Source organism: Mytilus trossulus, chromosome 6, assembly GCF_036588685.1.
Source record: "Mytilus trossulus isolate FHL-02 chromosome 6, PNRI_Mtr1.1.1.hap1, whole genome shotgun sequence".
In the NCBI taxonomy this organism is placed as follows: domain Eukaryota; kingdom Metazoa; phylum Mollusca; class Bivalvia; order Mytilida; family Mytilidae; genus Mytilus; species Mytilus trossulus.
Window position 1 is genome coordinate 71,412,579 of NC_086378.1, and position 19,015 is coordinate 71,431,593.

At 29.7% G+C, this 19,015-nt stretch overlaps 1 protein-coding gene across 5 annotated transcripts in view; it reads right to left on the reverse strand.

Moving 5' to 3' along the window:
* Positions 1 to 19,015, reverse strand: part of LOC134721795 (adenylate cyclase type 2-like) — a 68,048-nt gene that overhangs the window by 13,009 nt on the left and 36,024 nt on the right. For 3 of the 5 annotated variants that reach the window (XM_063585015.1, XM_063585016.1, XM_063585017.1), the window contains 8 exons: positions 13,524 to 13,682; positions 10,886 to 11,030; positions 10,159 to 10,311; positions 8,361 to 8,375; positions 5,930 to 5,985; positions 4,282 to 4,362; positions 989 to 1,153; positions 121 to 205 (listed from right to left, as the gene is read on the reverse strand). In XM_063585015.1, coding sequence (XP_063441085.1) covers positions 121 to 205; positions 989 to 1,153; positions 4,282 to 4,362; positions 5,930 to 5,985; positions 8,361 to 8,375; positions 10,159 to 10,311; positions 10,886 to 11,030; positions 13,524 to 13,682 — 859 coding nt within the window. The remainder of the gene's footprint in view (positions 1 to 120; positions 206 to 988; positions 1,154 to 4,281; positions 4,363 to 5,929; positions 5,986 to 8,360; positions 8,376 to 10,158; positions 10,312 to 10,885; positions 11,031 to 13,523; positions 13,683 to 19,015) is intronic. The other 2 variants (XM_063585018.1, XM_063585019.1) reach the window with 1 other exon arrangement.

The following is a 19,015-nucleotide window of genomic DNA, read 5'->3' on the forward strand; positions in this document are numbered from 1 at the left end:
TAATAATATTTCAATTTTTTATTATAAATTTTATAAAGCTTTATCACCATTTATCCATGTAGTGACTAATTTTGCAGCTATACATAAAACATCTGAAAATAAATGAATAAATAAACTCACCAGACTTTCTCTAAGAAAACATATCACAGTAGTTATAGCAAATACCACTATACCAATAGACAAGGAGGAAAAATATGCAGTACCTCTGAAAATATATACATGAATGATGTACAAATAATAACAGGATTGCTTGGTTGAATAATACAGAACAAGCAGGGATAAAATACACTGGAAAGCCTTTTGACCTACATTTTTTTCAAAGCATAAATGTTCCCTTAGTAAATCTCAATTTCAATACCTCTAACTACTTGGTACAATGTAAAGCTATACATATACAAGCCTGTTTAACATAACATATACCTAATAGTGCATTCCTTAGAGATTTCAGAAATGAAGTGTATCCTTTCTTTTGGAATTAAAATTGAGAATGGAAATGGGGAATGTGTCAAAGAGACAACAACCCGACCATAGATAAAAACTTGTGTGTCTTTATAAAAAGTCATATTTTTCAATCTTATTATGTTGCTATAATTTTAATTCAACATAGACCAGAGAAGTGAGTAAATCAAGAAATAATAATACAGATCCACAAGAATACAACATCTTTTAATAGTTTTAAAATTGGGAAATTCAACTTTTAAAAGATGTATTAATCCACTGAACTATTTTTTTTAGAATAAATATGACAGAAAATTATCGTGCAATTCTATAATTCACTTGGTACTAATTTCAAACAGCAATATTGACTGTACAAGGGTTTTGGCTTTACTATAGACATATATTCAATTCTGTGGCAATTTAACCCTTTCTAAATCCCTTTGTATTATCAACAGGTATTCAATGTAAGAATCTTAATTTATATTAAAGATTATCTATAGCTATACTGAAAAAATGATTAGAAAAATATCTCTACATCATTGGTATATACCTATCTGATATAATGGCTTGGACAACCAGGATACCAACAAATATACAGAAAGCACATATAACACTAATTTTAAATGATGGATCTGGACGCTGGAGGTAGTCTTCTTCTAACTCATCATAAAATCTCAGTAGAACTGTATCAAATTCCTTCGTTTTCCTCCAGGAACTGAAAATACAATTACATAAAAAATGATATCATGCTTTTGGGTGGTTTTTAAAACATGTGTATCATGTTTTTCAGTTGTATAATGACTGGTTCATTTTGTATGTAACATTGCACTTATCACATGCCCTTAAACTTAGATAATTGTAACAAAAGCTGTATTCTGGGAATATAAATTGGTTATTAATATCCCAATTATCAATGTGTGGGATTGAAAAAATCCATTGCCTGCAAATCTATCTTTTTCTATTCGTGATCATTTTGTTTTTTCTATTTAATTATTTCATTTAACAACAACGTTTTAAATACATAAATAGATGGTAGACATGTCATACCATGTCAAAATTATACTAAATACTTAAGGAAACAGGTGCTACCTATAAGCTCACGAGGGTATTTGTGATGGTTTCTCATGGCCATAATAATTATATTTAAACAAAATTGACCATTTACCATATTATTGATACTTTAGCTAAATATATAGAATTAATCCTATTTTCAGAGAAAAAAAATATGTGATAATTAATATCCCTGCATGCACAAAATACATGTATCTGGAGTTGTGTTACACAGACATGATACAGAAGGCTAGTAACTTCCTACTGAAATATCAATGATTTAGGTAACTAGAACCCTATGTCACGGGTTGGGTTCAAATTACTTTTTATCACACATTTCTTATCTATTTTCCAGATTAAAATATTTCCTTGTTTACAATAATTTCAAGAATATTTGTGAGGTTTTTATTAACATGAATAATGAGACTGGGCAAGTATAGCAATAATAAGAACTTTCATTCTGGTATCACACATACATAAATCGGTATGCAGCTTTTCCTAAAATCACAATAATCCACCTAGCATTTTTGTTCATTCATCAAAATCTAAATAGTGAATCTACACAATAATTTCTACATTTACAGTATTTCTTTACAAGGAAAATTGTCTGATTTATCTGTTTTGTCTATTTAAGTACTGCAAGTCATTTTAGACCCTATTTACACTGGCAATGAAATTGAATCGATCTTTATTTGAAACGTTCTTAAAAAGACCAGTTTGCGTTTAAATTACACAAGCAAGAACAATCAAGATTGATCTTTTTTAATCCAGTGTGTTTACACTACAACATAAAAAGAACCGGTCTGACCTCATTACCTTATATTTCGTAAACAAAGAGTCCTAAAAAATAGAATATAAAAGAAAATTTTGCATCTCACACACACTGCAAGATGATGTAGAAAATAGTTTGCTCATTGAGATTTTGCATGGATTTATTAATTTTCATTTTGGTTCATACATCACAAGTCATTAAACAAAAATATGTGTGTAGACTATCTCTAAAATGGAACGGGCAATGCGTTACAAGATGAGGATTCGCAGGAGAGAAATAGAACTCATTGATTTAGAAGATATTAAATCCCAAAACAGAAGAATCTATGTTTACTTTTCTTATTCCATCCATCGATTTTGAAACACATGTGTTTTTGCCGCGGAACATGCACAGTACAATTTTAGGATTAAGGAAACAAATGATATTTTATTTAAGGCCTAAGATCAATCTTTTTAAAACAAATTCTGGAGGTAGACTTTTAAAGTCCGATTGAAGATCGATCTTTCCCATTTACATTAGACCAAAGATCAATGTAAGAATCTAAATTCATACCTCTATGGCTATACTGACAATATGATTACATAAAGGTCTGTAAATATCTGGAAAATATCTATCTGAAATAATGGCTTGGACAACCAGGATACCAACAAATATCCAGAAAGCAAGATCGATCTATCTTTTTTGCCAGTGTAAACAGGGTCTTAGTTTGTCGATATGTAAAGTTGGTTCTCTAAGGATGAATTTCCAAGAGGTTTGATATTACTTGGGAAATCGAATAATGATAAATAATATGTATTGATAACTGGACTGTGACACAAGTAATGATGATTTTCTTCAAAGTAGTTAACATAGGATTAATTACATGAAGTTAATAGCCTGTTTGTATTAATAATAAATGATGGAGGTTAGAAGCTGGATACTAGTGTTGATATTGTTAGCTGTCAGGACCCTTTTTTGGTGTACATAACAAGGGTCAAGACGTACGGCACATAGTGTCAGATGTGGGATACATCACGAATACAAAATGGCTGTCTAACAATGCTTAAATAAACTAAAGGGGCGTAACTCTGATACACGATGCATACATGCAGATGGAACACAATACATGACAACTCTTTTGGTAAGAGAAAAAAAAAACTACATTTTAGGTTCTTGTGACAAGAAAAATGATAATCAACATGAATCATGTTTCATTTAAAAGATTTAAAAACAATTACAAATTTACATAAAAAAATGGATCAATTTTCAAAAAAGAAAGTGGAGTAACCAAATTTCCAAACCAATCATAATCCTACACATCTGTTTGTCAATCCCTTGTCTATTTCATTATCAGTAAATGGCAATAGTGATTAGTCTGTTGTAAATAAGAGAGAAATAGGAATACTCAGGGGACATAACTCAATTAGTTTTCAGTGACAATGATTAATCTGAACAAAGACTTGTTATTGTTTTAAATTATGGAGAGATTACAATAGATAATTGAATCTCACCTTATGCAACAAAAAAGGTTTTGTTCCATTAAATTTAATGAAAACAGAAATTTTCAGTAATAACCTTCTACGCAATAGAATCTGTTTTACTATGCAGACATTAAATAACAGAACGCTGTAACAATATTACTCTCAACTAATGCTACGAGATTCTCAATGATAATTAATTTTTTCTTAAGATCCTTCAATTTTCAAATTTTGCTGTACAGTTAATATGTAGAAGATGCGTTTTATAGGCCTTACTTCTATGTGAGAATCTGTAAAACTTGAACTATTGCTGTCATATAAACAATCATTTTTCCTTTGTGGCATCAGACATTTTCAATTATGATGTCAAAATTTTACAGGCACCTGTATGTGATGTCCAGTAATGGCAGACAAATAGATTTAAAGTGTATTGGTATTTCAAATACACTTCAAATTTGTGTTCTTTGAATATGTAATATTTTGATGGACAGTCAGAAATGGTAGAGTTTTCATAATAATTATAGTTTGTACAATGACAAGATTCACCATCAAACACCGACTTACTATCTTCTGCCTAAATCTTTGGACTTTCTAGCAAGATCTTCATTTACTTCTGCATTCAACTGGTCATTTATGGCTGCAATGCTGAAAAATATTTTCACAGAATTTAATATATTTCTGTTAAAACTTTTAAAACATTAAAGTGCACAGTTTTCTGGTTTTTTTTAAGTTCAGTTTGCTTGTGCATTTACCGTTTTGTATTTCAATAGTTCAATATGTTTTTTCCTGTAGAATGCTTATTTTTAGATGTCAATGTTTAATGATGTCATTTTCACCATCTGACCTGGATAGCTCAAGTTTGTCTGTTTTTATCACTCCTGTTCAAAGGACGAGGTACGATAAGGCCCGTTTTTGGCCCCCCTATTTTCTCATTTTTCAAATTCTGTTTTGGAAAGATACGTATCACATAAATATATTCCCTTAAGTTTGAAGTTTAGTTGGCTGAACTTCAAAACAATTAATTTCAGAAAATGAGTGAGGTAGGGGGGGGGGAATAAAAAAAATCCTGGGTCACGTTGGCGCAGGCACTTAAAAACGGAAAAAGATGTTGTACAAAACACCTGAATAGTGAATAATAATTACAATATTTGAATAATAACAGAAAGTTTACCCCCCTCACCTCACTCAATTGCTAAAATTAGTGGTTTTGAAGTTCATCCTAACAAACTTCAAGCATTTAGGAATATTTTAACATAATAAGTAGGTTTCAAAAACAGAAATTGAAAAATGAGAAAATAGGGGGGCAAAAAACAGGCCTTATCGCATCTTGCCTTTGTCTTTCTATTACTGCTGGACGAGTTTGTCTCTCTAAACCTCTGTTTCAGTTTGTCTTTCTATTACTCCTCTTCAAGTTTGTCTCTCTTAACTCCTGTTTAAGTTTGTCCTTTTTATCATTTCTTCATTCAAATTTATCTGTGTCTACTGCTTAAGTTTGTCTTTTTTTTTAATCATTCTTTTTATTTATACTTCTGTTAAAGTTGTATTTCTTTATCAGAGTAAACATTTATATGTGTTCAAAAACTTGATTTGTTATTATCTTTTTCACCATTATGTGATAAACTTAGCTATGTATCAAAAAGAGAGTCTTCTTTTAAGTTATGTATCAGAAGATAGTGTCCCAAAATCAAATTCATGTATCATGAAGACTGTTACAAGAGTCCGCTTTCAAGGTCATGTATCAAGAAGACAGTGTCCCCTTTCAAGGTCATATATCAATTAAGAAGACAGTATCCCCTTTCAAGGTCATGTATCAAGAAAACAGCACCCCTTTTAAGGTCACATACATTGTATTTAAAAGACAATGTCCCCTTTTAAGGTCATGTATTAAAAAGACAGTGTCCCATTTCAAAGTGACATTAATCCTATTCAAGGTCATTTATCAAGAAGACAGTGTCCCCTTTCAAGGTCATGTATCAAGAAGACATCATCCCCATTCAAAGTAATTTATCAAAGAGACCGTGTCCATTTTCAAGGTCTTGTATCAAGAAGACATAACAATGCATTCCCATGCAAGGTCATTGATCAAGAAGACAGTGTCCCCTTTCAAAGTCAAGCTTCTTCAATTTACAGCAATAGTAATAGCTAATCAATGTCATTAAGTATTCTTTTTTTTACTTCTTAATTGAGAATGTACAAAAAACGTAGAAATTACCTTTTATCTTCTGACATAGAGTTGTATACTAATTTGGAATCCAAAAATGCTAGGCTCTGTGGAATTAGAAAAAATAATTATATTATTTTATATGTAAAAACTTATTCTTAGATGACTCATTATAAATTGGACAAGTCAATGATATTGTTCATTTGAAAGACATGTTTCTGCAAATTTGAATTACATGTATGAGTAAGTAACACTCTTGATTGATATCATATTTTCACATTTCAGCAGCAATTTTCTTATCAATAAAGCCGAACAATTTAATTTTCAGTTACCTTAGTTGAATCTTAAATATCAAGAATTTCCCCTATTAAAATCTTGTGATAGAATTTATACTTTCAAGATTTCTTTCTCTAGCATGGATTTTGTAAAAAAATAAAATAATTAACTTTGATATTTACAAAAATTTTGTGTAAACAACAAAGTCTTATAATAATATCTGACAAGAGAAATTTCAACTTAAACCAAAATTCAATGAATTAATTTAGTGTCAGGTTTCAAGTCAAAGTCTAAAAGCAGTAATCATTAACTTAAATTAAAAAAAAAGAAACATAAATCATAATAATTTCTGTAATAATGATCAAATATGTCTCCAACCGTGTATATAAAACTCCTTTAACAGTTTGATACCTTTAGTAGGTACTTTCAAAATAAAATTATGGACCATCAATTTAACCTTGATTAAAAATTGAACATTGGATTTTATTATTTCATTTTAGCTCTAGCATGATAACATCTATATGAACTTTTAATATTTTGTTTCATAAACTAAAGCAAAAAAAATATGTTACAAATCAGGATATATTGTTTAATGGGTACATGTCATCATGCTGTCAATTTACCGGGTCCTTGATTGGAATTATAAATATCATTTTTCTTATTGTTTGAAAAGACATTTGAATAAAAAAACTGTGGGGAAATTTTTATTGATGCTGAACTAAGCCTATTTCACAAGAGAACACTTTAAGCTATATATTGATAAACTACATTTCAAATTTATATACTGAAGGGCAAAGCACTCAGTTTTAATTGCACTTGCTCTATGTTTATTTCAGATCAATTAATCAGTATTGAAATTATGAGATCAAATCAGTGCATTGATGTAAATAAATCTCTGCTGTACTTTACAATGAAATAAACAATTTAGTCATTTTAATTACGCAGAAAATTTCACAATTTAAAACTTAAACAATGATTTATTGCAAGTAAGAACAACGAAGTTTTAATTCAAAGTATGCTGTAATGCTTGATAATCAGTTTCAATAAAGTTAAATCAAAAATGTAATTAGGTTGTTTGAAGTAAAATCTTAGCTTTAATTCAATAGACAATTACTATGTGCATGCAGCCATTTGAATGTGATCCTATATATAAATGGAAAGGTTGAAAAACAAAATGACACAGCAAAAAATCTGATTAACTTTCACTATATAAAAAAAACTGGTAATGTGATTAAAACATCTGTTTACTATCAAATACCTTTAGTTTTACTTTTCACAAAATATTTAAGAAATTAATATTATAAAATGTCTAATATTTCTAATCTGAAAACAAATACCACAATAAACTAGAATCTTATATCGGTAATGGTTGATGATGATCATGACATAGAATAGTTAAATTAATATTGAGCAATACATTTTGTAAAGACATATTCTAACAACTACAATAGCTGAAAATTCATAATTAGTTAAATAGTTAGTACTCTTACCAATTAAGTAACATAAATTAGTATTCTCATTAACTAACAAGCAATCTAACCTTCCGCGGACTGTAAATAGTACTAGTCACAGCTAAGAATGTTTTATTCTTTTTTGAAACATACCATTATCCTTCCCATGCATTTTGTACTTTTTGATTAATCCATGCACAGTTTGTTAATTTCCATAGTCAAACTTTGTTTTTGTCAAATCCTTTATGGATTTTTTTCTCAAATAAAAAGAAAATAAATTTATGCTTATTCTGTATTAGGAGCTTAACTTACTCTTGTAAAATGGAATGCTCATATTTCTGCATATTCATAATTAAGAAGTTTGTATACATAAAAAGTCCTTCAAACGAAAAAAGTAAAACCAATAACATTTTTGAGAAAGCATATGTAATTTGATGTTCTCAAAACTTTTATATTAAAGTTTAGGATAAATGGTTAGATAGGTACTTTGATATAGAAAAGGGTGAAAATATATATTAGTCAGTACTTCTGACTTTGAACTGAATCCCAAGATGGCTGCCTCATCAGTTGGAATCACATTTAAGACTTAACAGAACTATTGCTTTTTACAATTTTTTTTTTAGAACAAATTGAATGTACATAAGAAAAAATCAGGTTCGATAAGCTCCAATAAATAAATGTTAAAAGAAAAACAAAAAACAAAGAATGTCTATTAGATATATATATAATGATTGTGGTTTTATTTAATTTCTTACACTTACAGGTAGAAGCTGTGAAAGGAATATAGTCAAAATAAAATATATATCTATAATGTAGAAAATCTACCAAGCCAGTACTACTATGTGAGCTGTGAATAGAGTACAGTCATTACAAAATGTGTACCTATGATGGAGATATCTACCAAGCCAGTGATAAAAATGATAGAAAACCAGTCCACTCGCTCAATGTTAGTATAAACAGACTACAGTTCACTAGGAAATAAAACTTTTAATGACTTGTTAATTTAAATATACTAATTGAATTTAAAGTTTCCGATAAAATTTCCAATAAGAAATATGAATATGCTAACTTGTCTCTGTATTTGAACATTTTAAGTCTCCTATTAAAAAGAGAACAGAGAACAAATATGTAAAAAGGGGGTGGGTGTAGTAAGCAGGAATCTCAAAAGACTGTTATTAAATTTCAAGGTCTTATATGTAGGAAAAAAGTACACTTTCACAAACAGAAATGTTGTCAAGCTCAAACAATCTTTGCTTTAAGTTATATCATTTTTAGATTATAATCAGATGAAAAATCACAACAGAAGTTACACAATTTAACCAGAAATAGCCAAGTTAATTTTTTGGTATGGAAAACCTCATGAACCTGAAAACTAACATTGCATCCATACTTCGTCTTCATGTCATGTAGAAGAATTTTTGACAGTTTGTCATTTTCAAAGATTATAATTGAGTGTGTAACATGAACTACAACACGGAAGATAGATATGAACTCCATGTGTCTCTAGCAACAGCTTGACACTATCAGATGACACAATAACAATAATAGTCAACTCATCTACCTTCTAAATGATTAAGTCCAATCAATAAGTTGGCACTATTGTTTAAATTGATTTAACATATATCTATGTTCCAGATTCAGAGATTTTTTAATTTAACTTTCATATTACTTTCCACAATTACTAAATTTACATTGTTTTTTTTTCAATATACATTTTAGGTGACACTTTCATCAAAAGAATTATCATCGAGAGAAGAAATGTGTTCATCTATTAACTTTTTCTACTCTTTTTTTGTTGCATTTCAAATCTCTGAGCAATTCCTTCTCAAAGTTTTTTTTATATGAATAGATTTATGTGTCTGTCATACAAGTGAGAGGTGTAGCTACCTACAAAACCATATTTGATCCCCCATTTTCTACATAATAAAATGCCTGTACCAAGTCAGGAATATGACAGTTGTTATCCATTTCTTGTTAGGTGTTTGAGCTTTTGATTTTGCCATTTGATTAGGGATTTTAATTTACTTTTTGAATTTTCCTCAGCATTTTTGTTATTTTACATTTTACATCTGCTGTAAAGATATTCTTAATAAAGGGAACATTGATAATAATCAGGAAACTGAACTGTAGTGTGTTTTCTCATCAGTTGTAAAACTTCAAAATTAGTACCAATACAAAACAAATGTAGTTTATATTATTGTGCTATCTGTATATGACTTATTTTTGTGTGACTCAATCAGTGAAAATTACCTTGGTCATTTCCATAATCTTAAATATATAAATTAAATAAATAATTTGACAAAGAAGTAGAAGAATACATTTTTCTTTTATAAAATTCAGTAAGTTAAATTCTAATGCAGTACTGTTAACGTTGCTATAAATTTTTATGTTGACCAGTATGACTGAAATTCAAAATGTTTAGTGAGAAATTTTTTTACCATTCTTTCCAAATGACTTTTTTTAAATTTGTCAAAGATTGGATTCATTTTTCAATATATTTGAGAATATCCTTGATACACAACAAAAAGTTTTTATTTCAGATCAAGTACTTACAGTTAAACCCAACAGTTTTGTTGCCATGGAACTAACTCTCAAATTAGCAAAAGGTTTGTCCACATTCCAACTTTGCTCTAAATATTTGGTAACCCTCAGTGAAGCTCTCAAACTGCTTTCAAAACGAGATCTTATTCTTCTGCTCTCATCAAACTGAAGACAGAAAAAAAGGAATAACATTTAGATTAAGTTATACTAAACTTTACCTATAGCTTGGGAATAAAAAAATACTATGGCCTATTCATCGTGTTGACTCTTCAGTACACTAAAGACATATCGTTAATTTCTGTGTCATTTGATCTTTTATGGAGAGTTGTCTCATTGGAAATCATACCACATCTTTTTTGAATTGTGATAAGTTATGTATTTTAAGTGCAAAATCAATAGACTAAAGCATAAGAAAAATGTGTTAAGAAAAGAAATAGGTAAAAATTATTTTGAGGGCTTATAATGTTGGTCTCACAATTTTTATATTTCTCTTTCAAAATTTCAGAATAAAAATCAACTCTCTAAAGTTTTCATCCTAAAATAAAATGCTCCCAATGTCGTTCTATTTGAGAAACGAATTGTATTTCATTTCAAACTAAGAGACTAATCAATTAGTAGGTTTTTAGAAAAATGCTCCTAATCTTGACAAGTCAAAGTCAATGAGGTTTCCTATCATTAATACAAAATATCAGAGCAACAGAGGACCATATTGAGCTAGAAAGGTATGCAATCCATTTACTTTTTTCATCTTTGTGGTAATAAGATATGTCTCTATTTGATGTTCAGTTAGGTAAGTACTTCTAGATTGTCCATTTCCAGCTTCTATTTCATATTTGTCTTTATTGTGTAGTTTATCTAAGGTTGTCTTTGTCACATGTACTTTTCTGAAATGAATAAGAATACGTCATTTTAAAGACAAATATTTTGCATTGGCTAAATCATGTTAAAATGAGGAAATAAAAAATCATACAATATAAAAAACATAACAGAAGCTATCAGGACTCATTCTTCCCCTTTTGTATAGTCCTTTGGAACTCCTTGCCACAGACCATGGTTGCTTCTGATTCTCTTGACTACTTCGAGGGGAGAATAAGCATGTACAACTTTTAAGGACCAAAAACTAGTTTATAAAATTATCTCCCCTCTTTTGTTCTTAATAATGCTATCTTAAAATATTCTTGGTTGAAAGATAGGAAATTGTTTAAGATGTAGTACACATGTACTGCAAACTTTAATAGCACATTATTCAACAAAGTTATTTGCACAAATTAACTGGAAATTATCTTTTTTCAATTGATTTCCATATTTTGTTCTTATTTTGTACTGTTACACTATCTACTGTCACAGGTATTAAAGGGGAGGATTCACACCTTAGAATTTGAAGTGGAGACCCTGTTGTATAGTGGTTGTCATTTGTTGTTGTTCAACATATTTGTGTTTAGTTTGTTATTTTGTATATATTCTTTTTTGAATTGTCTTATAACATTTGTCATTTCGGTGCTTTTTATAGCTAACTCAGTGTTAGATGGGCTTTGGTTATATTTCAAAGGTTGTACCGTGAACTATGGTTTTTAGTTTGTATGTCATTTGGTCCCTTGTTGAAAGTTGTGTCATTGGCAATCATACCACATCTTCTTGCTTTAACTTTTATAATTGCAATCATACCACATTGGCCAGTTTACATGTGGTAAGTTCAGTAGTTTTGTTATTTTACTTTTACATGTAGTAAACATAAACTATCAATTAGAACACACTGTTGTTAAATCCAGAAAATAACATGTCTAGCAGCTTATCTCGATCTAATTAACAGGTTGGTTTTTTTATATAACAGATGGTCTTAAAGATACTGGAAGAAAGGATCTCATTACTGGACATTAGTATAAGTTACAGAATAAAATCAATAACCAAATATGACTGTACAGAATAATTTATATTTCTTGATATATTTTATTTCAAATCAATCACAATAAGTCATTGTCTGTTTCATTAATTAGTTACAAGCTGTTGATCATGAAATCTGCTTCAAGTCTATAACTATATCGTTAGAAGTCTATTACATGAAATCTGTTTCAAGTCTATAAAAAAGGGACGAAAGATACCAAAGGGACAGTCAAACTCGTAAATCTAAAACAAACTGACAACGCCATGGCTAAAAATGAAAAAGACAAACAGAAAAACAATAGTACACATGACACAACATAGAAAACTAAAGAATAAACAACACGAACCCCACCAAAAACTAGGGGTGATCTCAGGTGCTCCGGAAGGGTAAGCAGATCCTGCCCCACATGCCGCACCCATCGTGTTGCTTATGTGATTACAAATCCGGTAAATAGTCTAATTCGGTAGGTCAAATTCATGAAAGGGAAGGGGATTGTAGTTACGACGTAAGGAACATATCCGATATCATTTGTGAAAGGGTTATTCCATAACGGTCAACCAACTCGTGATGGCGTCGGTAAAATTTACGAAGGGATGATTTCAACTTCACCATTTGGAACTCTTGGTTTAATAGCTTCCTTAACTATCTTTAAAAGTCTATTTCATCAGCTTATTAGCAAATATAGAAAGTATTTTCCAGAAATGAGACAGACACCTCTATAGATTAGAGCATCAATGGTCTGGATACAATTGATTCTTAAACTTAACTAGCTGATAATATTTTTAATTGTGACAGTTATAGAAATAATGAGATATAGCATATTTAATTCATTCTTTGCCAACAACTTTAAAACCATTAGAAAAACAGATGAACATGTCACTATACAAAATAAATATAAAAAAAAAATGTGATGTAAATGTGAAGTAAAACAAAACACTACCGGTAAATGACCCAACAATAAAAAAAGTTTAGATTAAGTGAAATACTGTGGATTCATTATTATTTGTTGGATAAAAATTTCCAAGGGTTTTGTGAACCATGAATTCAAATGATCAATGAATTACAAATTTTTTATATAGGCTTTGTATGACAGATTAGTAAAACCACAAATTCATGCATTATCATCGAAAATGTAAATTTTCCTCAATTCATGAAAATTGATGATTCCTCTGCACATTGTGTACACCTATAATATTGTCTCATTATGGTAATAAGTTGACCTTTAGGTGTCTTTTTTGGTTTAATTTTGTATTGTTGGGTCATATAGTATCTCATGCACTAAGATAATAAGGGATGAGTTAGATACTCATATATATATATATAAACGGTTTAAATCTACAAAATGTGACTGTCCAGAGTCATCAACTAGGTAAATTGCTTTCATTGCTTACATTTATATCTTAAATTTAACAACTATCCTGGAACACCTCTAGATTATGTGTAATACCAGAAATACCCTGGAACACCTCAAGCTTAAATATTCTATCAGACTTACCCAGGAACCCCTCCAGATTCCATTTGATTGGCTGTTGTGACATCATCTGACCAGACATCATACTGCCACTTACTAAGGCCCAATACACCACTCAGGACCATGCCACTGTGTACACCAATTCTCATATCAACATCTACACCTGTTGCATCTCGTACCTCTCTGTAAACATAAATCAAATCTATAATCATCTTATTTGCTGAGAACAGGTTTTGACATTTTTTTGTTATGGCCAACACCATCAATGATGCTTTAAGATTCAGTAAGATATTACAGATTACAACTATCAAATGAAAATTAAATTGTTGGTTAAACACTCACTCTTAAACAAAAAAATACATATTACAGGGCGGTCATTTGAACTTGATTTTACCAACAATATTGCAGATTTTTTTCTTTACACTAAAGTTTGTCATAATTTTAAGTCAACTAAATTGAATATATAATTCCTTCTCAAAGATTAGTTTCTTTGTTTATTTTTGTAGACTATTTATGTCTATACCTCTTGTTTAGCAATGGTTAGACTCCCCCTTTATAGGTTGCACTTTGTAAACACAGCTGTTTCTCAAACCACAACTCTTTTGGGGAGATATTTAATATTGATAGATAATTGAATTTGTTTACTACTGGTTCCCAGTTATGATCTCTATGTTTCATCTCATAGAGATATAACTTGAGAATGTTACCTTTAAATATACATATGCATATTTGTCATTTTAAAATCAGGGATAATCCTAAAGTCAAGGTAAGCGCAGTTAAGAAGTTTAGCAAGTTTAGTGTTAGTTTAAACTCTTAGAAATTCAGGGTATATAAACATTGAAAATATGCCACACATCCCCACGTTATGACCTTTGAAAAAATAGTAGTGCATATGATTTTTCATTTCTAGGACATAGTTTTTTTCAAAACTTCATAGTAAAAGTGGTACAGTTTTAGCCGTAAATGGAGTTCCTATGGGAAATTGCATTGTTGATATTTACAGAAATGCAACCTATACACATATATCAGATAAACAGATATTGAATTGATAGACATTATCATTTTTAATATATATATCAGAGTATAAAATGCCACTGCACTGCAGGGAATATAGAACATCCCTGTGTACCATATGTACTGTTAATGTAACATACAATTTTGATAGCTTGAATTTTGATGTAAATTTATTGTGCATGTCCATTTTTACAAATGCATTCAGTTCTATTTGAGGATCCAGAGTGACAAGGCTAAACCTATGACAAATTCTATTATAGACAAGTTGACAGAGTACATTGTATCATTGTAAAAAATAGAAATACAAAAATACTGAACTCCGAGGAAAATTCAAAAAGGAAAATCAAAAATCAAAAGGCAAAATCAAAAGTCCAAACACATCAAACGAATGGATAACAACTGTCATATTCCTGACTTAGTACAGGCATTTTCTAATGAAGAAAATGGTGGATTGAACCTGGTTTTATAGCTAGCTAAACCTCTCACTTATATGACAGTCGCATCCAATTCCATTACATTGTCAATGAAACTATGACAGTCACAGAGATGATGGAATCAATTTATCCCATATATATATGTTTTATGTTTAATTGATGAAATGATTTTTTTTGTATAATTGCATTCAAAGAAAAAAGACATGTTGCCTATCAACTCTTTCTGAACATTCCAATTTTATATAGTAGCTGCTGCAGCAAAACCATTTAAAATTCTAATGTTTAATCCAGTTTCTTAAAATTTTTGTTAATACAGTAAATGACATTCCTCTTTTTCAGAGATAAAAAGTGTGAAAAGCAATTTGATTATTTATAAAACATGACATGTATCTATTTTACATCTATCATTAAAGACACTCAGACTGATACCCTGACAGGACTGGTTCCCATAAATGTAATAAAACTGCAACAAAATACCAATTTACTCCTGGGTTACCACCACTGACAATGACCAATAGTACAATAACAATCTCTGGCCATTTCGTGATGAGTTACATGTCTAGTGAGCTCAATAAAAATGACTGAAAGCTTTTTAAGTGTGATATGATTGAGTTTAATCCTCATAAAAACAAGCTAATACTAGATTTTAGCTGTAAACAGCATTGAATAGAGGATAATTCTCAATTAGATTATTCATATTGGTTTCCGATTGAATCTGTAAATGTGATACAGGGACTATCTATAAGTTAACAATTGTCAGAAGTTTGAAACTGTGTACTTTAAATGAGACAATTCTGCTTTTATACAATAGGTAGATTATATATCTCTATATAAAAATGTTAGAACATTTACTGTGTAGATTGCTGTTTTCTGATTCTAGATTACACCTTGTTATAAAGATAATAAAGAGGCAGTACATAGAAGCAGAGAGCAAAAAGAACATACCAATTTGTACATAGAAACATTTAACTACTATACTGCCATAAATTTGATACAATGTCTATGTTTTGTTGACTTGTAAAAGTAAATTGGCAAAAGAACAAGAGTGTTGCTCCTTTGTTGACTTTTTTACTTCCTGTTTTTTTTATTATTATATTGTTGTTTCATAAATACACCAAACCAATATCCTTCCTCCAAAATAGTTACATATAACTTTGTGTTTCATTGAAATATGAATGACAATTCAGGAATACAATTTTATTTTCAAATTACCGGATGTTTATTAAAATTTCAATTTACTAAGCTAAAACTTAAAGAAAATAAATCATTATCTTACATGGCATGTATTACAAGGTGTAATACCACCATTGATTTTCCCCTATTAGTCTTTGTTAAATTTGCACTTTTCAAAAAATTGTGCAGAATTTATCTTTGTTTCAAATAAAGAAATACTTGGCATGAGTAAAGTTTTATCCTGTCCAGTTCTATAGAAAAAGTTTCACATAACATTTCATTGCATATAAGAAAATAATCATCATTGGAAGTTAACCAATCAAATTTCTCCCCTTATTCTATCTGTGTACAAGGTTTAGTCACCATGTAACCTCAAGATTACAAAATTTTCTATAGAAATCACAAATAAAAAATAATGGTGTTTTGAAATACACAAGACATATGTTTATGACACAGAAATAGTTTTACTGCAATAAAATGTAGGATTAATTACCTACAACGGTAAAATTCAAGGGATTTTTTTTTAGACCTACTTTCGTATGCAACCGGATGTGATGTACCATGATTTGGTGGTATTACACCTAAAGAAGACCTTTTTGTTCAATAAACTGAATGTGACTTTTTCCTTTTGTAATACTGGTTATTTCAAGCATTTCTGTCAAGTTTTGTCATAATCAGTTCAATAGTCTGAGAAAAATAGTATATTGAAAGACAACATCTACAGCGATTTGAGCAAAATTTCTTCGACAAATCCAAACCAAGCCGCATCAAGATAGAATAGAGTGTGGACCAATAAATGATTAAATATCTATTTCATCTGCCTACAAACAGTTGAAAATGATACACAAGATGATTTTAGGAAGATAATATACCACTAATAAACCTCTTTGTCTTCTTTATAAGGTCTCTTTGTGTCAATTTATACCTCTCATTTCCTCAAAATTTCAACTTTTCAGGCCAATAAATAGAAATATTGGGGTAACTTTCACTCATTTATGGTAGAAATGTTATAAGAAATGAGTAATTGAAGTATTTAAGCAGAATGAACAATCCATATTAAAGTTAACTGTCTCCATGGAGGTTTCAATAAATCCTTACGTAAAAATTAAATTTACGCCGCGTTCCAAAGAGGGACATAAAAGGCTTCTCTTTTAGTGAATAACTTGTTGTTACAGCATTAAAAATAATTTCATCTACTTATAACTATATCTTTATTTAAGTATTACCTAGGAAAATGTTATATCATAGCAAAATATAAGAAATAAGGAGAAAAAGCCATACCCCCTCCAAAAAAATAAATATATGCACTTAGTATGGCTTGTTCTGTCAACTGAATATTCATGGTACAGTCCTATTTTAAAACAATTTTCTCATAAAATGTGTTTTGGAGACTCAATCCACTCAGAATATTTCACTTTTAGTATTATTTCACTTAAATAGCAAGAAATTTTAACACATGAGATTACTCACAAGGCCATAGGTGCATGTACAGCTTCCCATATTAGGTGTAATACCACCATTGATTTTCCCCTATTAGTCTTTGTTAAATTTGCACTTTTCAAAAAATTGTGCAGAATTTATCTTTGTTTCAAGTAAAGAAATACTTGGCATGAGTAAAGTTTTATCCTGTCCTGAGTTCTATAGAAAAAGTTTCACATAACATTTCATTGCATATAAGAAAATAACCATCATTGGAAGTTAACCAATCAAATTTCTCCCCTTATTTTATCTGTGTACAAGGTTTAGTCACCATGTAATCTCAAGATTACAAAATTTTCTATAGAAATCACAAATAAAAAATAATGGTGTTTTGAAAAACCCAAGACATATGTTTATGACACAGAAATAGTTTTACTGCAATAAAATGTAGGATTAATTACCTACAACGGTCAAATTCAAGGGAATATTTAAACCTACTTTCGTATGCAACCGGATGTGATGTACCATGATTTGGTGGTATTACACCTACAAGCAACTGGCTTTCAGTATATTTAGTCAATATGATATTTCACATTGTGATTTTAATACAGAACTGTTGTTTTTTAGTTCTCTCTATTTTTGCAACAAATTTTATTTCAATTTTAACTTTTTCCCACAATTGAATTATAACCCATTATCACACACAAAAATCTCAATCTGATTGGTTTTTGTGTAATCTATGATGACACCTTTATTAAATATTATTTTGTTTACAAATCATTAGTGTCATCTTTTAATTAATCAATTCATGAACAATAATGACATGGTGACAGTTCATTATTTTTTACCAAAAAACTATCAATAAATTTGCTGTTCTAGGAAAATAACAATATAATGGAGGAGGGGGAATACCCATTGATGAAAATGTTTCTGATTTGATAAGAAAGTGTTGATACAACAATATAGAGATGGAACTGCTGAGTAAAAACCAATAAACCAGAGGCTCAAATGAGTCATATATCATGCATCTTCCTTAATTAGCAATTAATGAAGTAAAAATAGTATGTAATAAAATGTGAGTGAAAAAAATATAGCAAAATGTGAGTCAATGATCTTTGGAAATTTTAGACAACTAGTTTCTCCCTTCTTTGAAGACTCATTGGTGGCCTTCAGCTGTTATGTGCTCTATGGTCAGGTTGTTGTCACTTTGGCCCATTCCCCTTTCTATTCTCAATTTTAACATATAATTAAATTAGAAAAATTGGCAATTGATTTTTTAGATTCTAATATATCTATATAACTTTTCACCTTTTTAAAAAATAAAAATGATACTTAATTCACTTCTTAAAAAAACTTTTAAAAAAAATAGTAACTTCCTGATAAATATCCAACATCTCTTCTGTCAAATTTATAAACACATTATATATTTCATGTGGCCTGATAAAGTTTAAACTTGATCAATATATAATTTTCAAA